The sequence below is a fragment of the Tursiops truncatus genome, chromosome 16, assembly GCF_011762595.2.
Source record: "Tursiops truncatus isolate mTurTru1 chromosome 16, mTurTru1.mat.Y, whole genome shotgun sequence".
In the NCBI taxonomy this organism is placed as follows: Eukaryota; Metazoa; Chordata; class Mammalia; order Artiodactyla; family Delphinidae; genus Tursiops; species Tursiops truncatus.
This window is the reverse complement of record NC_047049.1, coordinates 26,025,044-26,031,443: the sequence shown is the minus strand read 5'-3', so window position 1 is coordinate 26,031,443 and position 6,400 is coordinate 26,025,044. Positions and strand designations below refer to the sequence as shown.

General features: G+C 56.6%; 2 protein-coding genes across 2 annotated transcripts; one reads left to right on the top strand and one right to left on the bottom strand.

Moving 5' to 3' along the window:
* The first annotated feature begins 285 nt into the window (after positions 1-285).
* ELOVL3 (ELOVL fatty acid elongase 3) lies at positions 286-3,414 on the top strand. The gene is given in 5 exon segments (XM_004318260.4): positions 286-525; positions 1,472-1,603; positions 2,242-2,288; positions 2,291-2,392; positions 2,651-3,414. Coding segments are annotated over 5 exon segments (789 nt in total). The 5' UTR covers positions 286-424; the 3' UTR covers positions 3,058-3,414.
* Positions 3,415-3,611: 197 nt separating this feature from the next.
* Positions 3,612-5,941, bottom strand: PITX3 (paired like homeodomain 3). Its single transcript, XM_019939875.3, has 3 exons — positions 5,824-5,941; positions 5,448-5,650; positions 3,612-4,891 (listed from the first exon to the last, which is right to left on the bottom strand). The coding sequence occupies exons 1-3, from the start codon at positions 5,939-5,941 to the stop codon at positions 4,304-4,306; spliced, it is 909 nt and encodes a 302-aa protein (XP_019795434.1). The 3' UTR covers positions 3,612-4,303.
* Positions 5,942-6,400: the final 459 nt, after the last annotated feature.

Genomic DNA, 6,400 nt, shown 5'->3' with positions numbered 1-6,400 from the left:
CCAAACAGGTGGGAGTGGAAGTGTTGCCGGGAGAAAAAGATGGGAAGGTGGGCGTGGCGAAGGCCAACTGTAGTGCGAGGCTTCTGGGGGGAGCCTCATCCATTGAATGACCAATCAGAGAGCGGGCTGCGGCCCAGGGGTGGGACAGGGGCGTATCTTGGTCGAGATTGGCCGGGCGCAGGGAGGGGGCCGCGAACCTCCGAGGCCTGCTGCTTGGCAATTCCGCGTTATATACCGCAGTGGCGGCGGTGGTGGAAGCCGGCTGGACTGCAGCGTACTTGCCTGGATCTGACGCTCTTCGGCTTGCCGCGTAGTACCTTGGGTTCTGGGTCTGGTCAGTCCTGCCCCAAGGTTCGCTCCATCCTCGGTCCCCTAACTCTCGTCCGGCTCCCTAAGCTACCGACCTCAGCATCTGCAGAACGAAATGGTCACAGCCATGAATGTCTCAGATGAAGTAGAGCAGATGTTCCAGCCCTACAACTTCGAGCTGTTCCAGGACATAAGGCCCGTTTTGGAGGAGTACTGGTGAGACCTGGAGAAGGGGAAGAGCCGTGTCAGGGGCCCAACTCTGATGATTGCTATTTGGGGGGATTGGCGGAAGAGGGGGAGGGCGATACACAGAATACCCACAGTGATTTTGCTAAAGAGCAAAGGTATCGGGCTCCCCAGTACTGGCTTCACGTACCCGTTGTCCAAGGTGCAGGTAGTGTGGCACCTCAGAGAGGTTAGGTCTGGAAGAAAGGAAGGCAGAAATAAGAGGATGGGGTGAGGAATGTGGGAGGAGACAGAAACCAAGAGGAAAGAGTGTAGTGAGAACTGGTCTCTGAAGAATGGAGTTGATCTGAACTCCTACTCGCACCCACCTTATAGATGACTCTCCATCCTTTGTGGCCGCATGTGTGCGCATGCGTGCATAGTGCTGGTACCCGGGGACAGCCTTCCCTTCACAGTTATCATCTTGTTCCTCAAATGCTCCATCATCCCTGCTGTGGAGAAGGAGACAAAATCTAGATACTCTTCCAAAATTTCCTCGGGCTTTGCCCAAGAGCTCCTCAGAGGTGTTTGTGGGTTGACTTTGTGCTCCAATTTGTCATGACCCAACCAGGCAGAAGCTGTTGCCACATTCTTCTTACACCACAGTCCTGGGTTGCTTCTAGGCATGGGTCAGAAGCTGTCACCTGCTCCCAACCCCATTGAGAGAGCAGTAATCAAAGAAACCTTGGACATAGCCCCTGCCCTGTGCTAGGTACTTTGTATATATTAACACTGTCAGGAAAGGAGTGGTATTCCCCTCTTACAAAATAAGGGGAATACTAATGCTCAGAAAACTAAGTAGTTTTTCCAGTGTCACACAGCTAGTAAATGGCAGAAGTAGGACTCCAACCCAGAGCACTCACCTGGGGATATGAGTGGGCATTCCTCTAACCAGCACCTACCCATAAGCCCATCCCCTCTCCCTTCTGCCTGCCAGGGCAACCTCATTCACCATAGCTCTGATCTACCTGCTGCTCATCTTTGTGGGGCAGAACTACATGAGGGCACGGAAGGGCTTCAACCTGCAGGGACCTCTCATCCTTTGGTCATTCTGCCTTGCAATCTTCAGGTAAGACCCCCCCCCCACAACCCATCTTATAGACCCTAGACCCACATTCTATCCCTAAAAACTTTCTAGAAACCTCAATTGTATCAACTCCCCAAGTTTTGCCCCCTAACTCTCTTCCTATCCCATTCTCTCAGCTCTAACTCTCTCCTCAGGTTCTACCCTCCTCCCATATTCCCGTTTTCCTTCTCCAGTCCCCGAACTAGCTGTCTCTGCTCTCTTTCGCAAGTCCTCTTGTGCTCATGGAGTCTTGGTACTTCCAACATTTTCCCCAGCCTCTAATACTCTCTGCATCTAATACCCTATCCCAAGACCTCCCAATAACTTCCCCAGCCCCTTCTTCCCATATTCCGCCCCCCCAAACTCCTTCGATCACCCCCCATCCTGCCACCCATCTCCTCCCATCCCATGAGCCCTATTCCCTAATTCAACTTTCAGTCCCAACCTCCAGCACTCCCTGGTCCTTCTCTAGCCTTCATGTCTTCTAGATTACTGGTTGGCTCTACCAGGTTGGCCACAGGATCTCAGAAGCTGTGACCCATCCCCTGTGGAGCGGGGGGAGGTGGTGGAATTTGACCAGGTGAAGCGTGGATTGGTGCCTGGGAATGACCCTTATACCCTTTTCCTCTGTCCCATTTCAGTATCCTTGGGGCAGTGAGGACATGGGGCTATACGGGGACTGTGCTACTTAGGGGAGCCTAAAGAAAACTGTATGCTTCTTCATCTTCACCGATAATCCCATAATCAAATTCTGATCCTGCCACTTTGTTCTCAGCAAGATCATTGAACTTGGTGAGTGGCAAGGCTTCGTCTCTCTGGTGTCCAGTCAACTGCACCCCTCCTCAGGGCCCCCCCGCCTTACCCATCACATGGAAAGTCCCTTCCCCACCCCTGGGTCCTAACAACACCTCTCACCCAAGCCCCTCCTTAGATTCTCTGCCACAAAAACCCCTCTCCCTGCCCTGACAATTCCCCATATGCCCCCATGTCCAGTGCGGAGGGTGGTCCCAACACTGGGTGGTATGCCAGCTATGACTCCCCATCTCCCAGGAGACACAGCCTTCATCATCCTGTATAAATGGCCACTCATCTTTGTGCACTGGTACCACCACAGCACAGAGCTAGTGTACAAGAGCTTTGGATACAAGAACAAGGTGGCTGCAGGCGGCTGGTTCATGACCATGAACTACGGTGTATGTGCCATCATGTACACCTACTATACTCTGAAGGCTGCCAAAGTAAAGCCCCCCAGGTGGTTTCCCATGCTCGTCACCAGCCTGCAAATCCTGCAGATGTTTATGGGAGCTACTGTCGGTATCCTGACTTACATCTGGAGACAGGAACAGGGATGCCATACAACAAAGGAACACCTCTTCTGGTCCTTCATCTTGTATACAACCTATTTCCACCAAAACTATGTAATTACCAAGGTCAAGGCCAAGACCAAGAGCCAGTGAAGGGTTGGAGAAAAGAAGGAGCCCTGAGCTCTCTCCTCCCCAGGGCACTGAAGGGCTGAGCTTAGGTTTGGGAAAATAATTAGGATGCCTTTTCTGCATGGTTTCCCCACGGGATGTGTACCCCAAGGTGGCAGGAGGTTATGACAGTCAAGAAGTGTCACCCCTGGGGTGGGGGTGTGATCTAGTACTTTGCTGTTTCTGTTTTTAATGTGAAGGCCAAACAGTCCCTGGGATGGAGTGGGACTGAAGAGGCTCCCCAAAGCTGAGTGATCTATATTTCCAGAAATCTTTCTTCTTCTTGCTCTATTTTTTAAATTAAAGATTTCAACAAGGTTTTTGGGGTTTGGGGATTTTGAGGATGAAGGGGACTGCTGTGATGGAGGAGGGCTGCTGGCAGTGGGTGAGAAGCTTAAGAGGGTGTGGTGTGTGGAAGGATGAGTCACACACAGACACTCAATAAGAATACTAGGCCTGGTAGGCACTTAATAAATGTCTGTTACAGGCCAGAAGTTTATTGCTGTTAGAGGCCCAAGCCCCTCATAGGAACAGTGAGAAACAGCTGCAGAAAGGTGGAGTAACTTTTTCTAAAGTCATAGGCTTCCTAAGCTGCAGAATTGACATCTTTAAGTAAGCATTCGAGATCAGACCTTCCAGTTATCCTCCATGAGACCACGAGGTGGCGCTGCAGTACCAGCTTTGTCCAAGCCATACACACCTACACACGCACGCACGCATGCGTGCGCCGCTCAGCTCCAGGAATCCCCAGGCTTCCCCGTCTTGGTGATGGTGGCCTGGGGAGGACTGAAGCCCTAGAAGCCTGGACCCCTATCTGTTTCCTGTACACCCAGCTCTCCTTTAGACATGGGGAAGGATAAGGGGAGAAGGCTCAACCGCAACTCTGAATCATCAGGCCTTTGACAGTCCGCGCACGTTTATTTCATTTATCTTTGAAAACCGGGGAAGGGGAGTCTGGAGAAGGCGGGGTGGACCAAGGGTGAGTTGGCCCCCCGGGGAACTGGTCCCTGTTCCTGGCCTCAGTTCCAGGGGCGCGGACTAAGGGCCCAGTCCACCCCTCAGGCCTGGGAGGGGGAAGGCTCTCTCCTGAGCCGGCCGCCTCCCCAAGCCCGACTGCCCCAGCACCCCTCTCAGACCCCGGGGCGGGGGCAAGCCAGGCAAGACGACCCCAGTCCGTAGAGGCCGTAAATTATCGCCCCCGCCCTCAGGGATGATCGACGGGCGGGGCCATTCACACAGGCCGTTCCACTGCGTACTGGCACGGACTGAGGTTGGCGGCCGGGGGCGGCCCGGGCACGGCGGGGTAGCTGAAAGTGGCGTGCTGTTTGGCCTTGAGCCTCAGGCTGGCCAGACTCGAGTTACACGGGTCCCGATATACGTAGGGGGAGGAGGCGGCTGCTGCTGCGGCTGCGGCGGCCGAGGCGTAAGGGCAGGATACTGCCCCGGAGGACACTGCGGCTGGAGCCAGCCCGGGGGGCCCCCCACCTAGGCCCTGCAGGGCCCCGGGCCCTGGCACAGTGCCCGGGGCAGTCGCGGCCGAGGGGACCATGGAGGCGGCGATGGAGCTGGGTGGCGAGAAGACAGGCTGTGAAGCCAGAGGCCCCACGTTGACCGAGTTGAAGGCGAACGGGAAGGTCTTGGCTGAGAGCGGCGGGCCCAGCGCCTTGGGTGGCCAATTGCCGTACGAGTAGCCGGGGTACACCTCCTCGTAGGGCGGCACCAGCCCCCCTAGCGGCGCCGCGAAGCCGCCCTTGCACAGCTCCGCCTGCTGACTGCGCTCGCGCTTTCGCCACTTGGCGCGCCGGTTCTTGAACCACACCTGTGGGCGTGGGAGAAAGGCTGTCAGGGCCCGGCCCTCGCAGTTGTTTGGTGGGTGGGTCGCCCAGGCAGGGGACCAAGCGGGGTCCGGGGCCGGGCGGAGCATAAGCGAGAGGAGGTGGTGGAGCATAACCACCCAGAAACGGGAATGGGGTGGTAGAGCAGCCGGTCGGGGTGAGGGAAGAGCTCACGGAGTCAGCGGGCTGAGAAAGAAACAGTCTGCCGCAGAACTGAGTCGGGGGCGACAGGGCTGCGGGGTTGGGCAGCAGGATCGGGTCTAGGAGAGGTGAAGAGGGGAACCAGAGACAGTGCCAGGGGAGAGGGAGCGCGCCGTCTGGAGTGAAAGGATGCAGGAAGAGCAGAGATTGGAGGCTGGCGGAAAGAAGGCCGTGCGGGCAGGGGCCGGGGCCGGGGGACGTCGGGTGTTGGGTCCGAGGATGGGGCAGGCAGGGCAGAACTACAGGATGCTGGTTCCGAAGCTACTTGCGGAGCGGCCCGCGAGAGGGAGGCCCGGGATGGAGTGAGGGTGGCGGCTCTGGGGGTGGGGGGCGGCGTACCCGCACGCGGGCCTCGGTGAGGTTGGTCCACACGGCGATCTCTTCCCGCGTACTCATGTCGGGGTAGCGGTTCCTCTGGAAGGTCGCCTCCAGCTCCTGCAGCTGCTGGCTGGTGAAGTGCGTGCGCTGCCGCCTCTGCTTCTTCTTCAGCGAGCTGTCTTCGGGGGAGCCGCCGGGCAACGAAACCGAGGCCTTCTCCGAGTCTGGGAGCCGGGGTGGGGTCGGTCACAGCGCGTTCTTGCCTGTGCGGATTCCCGGGCTCGGGGACTTCCTCGGCGGGGCCCCTCACTCCCACCTGGGCTTGCCCTCCCGGGTCCCACCCTCGTTAGGGATGGAGCTGTTATTTCCCCCACCCCCCAGAAGGTGGCGCGCTCACCGCTGTGCTCTTGGCCCTTGCAGCCGTGTTCCGGGATTGGGGGGTGGGGGGTGCCCGCATCTGACAGCGAGAGGGCGGGGCTCCGGGCCTCTGCCTCGCTGAGCAGGCCGAACTCCATGGGGGGAGGACTCTGGAGGGAAGCGAAGACACAGACCTGGTTAATGGGTAGAAAATCTCCGGGTTATCCGGTTCCCAGTAGTGTTTCCCCACTAGTTCTCTGCCCCTTTTCTCTGCCACCGACATAAAGCTACCCCTGTGTAGGGTGCCCTAGGATAGAATGGTGAAACAGCAGCCTAAGGCGGGGAGAGGTGTATACTCAAGAGATTTTATACACAGTTATACACACTAGACTTTGATTTCTTCAGTGTTGGGCACCTAGAACCCTGCCTGGTGCACTGTTGGTGTTCAACAGATATTTATTGAATTAATGAAAACCACACTGTTGCACACCACATACCATACACCACATACTCAAAAATTAAATTCCCTCTCACACGAGTGCCCAATATCCCCTTAAACTCAAACATGCCTCTCAGCCAGTCACACCTGAGACGCAGTCTGAACCTGTGTTATTCAC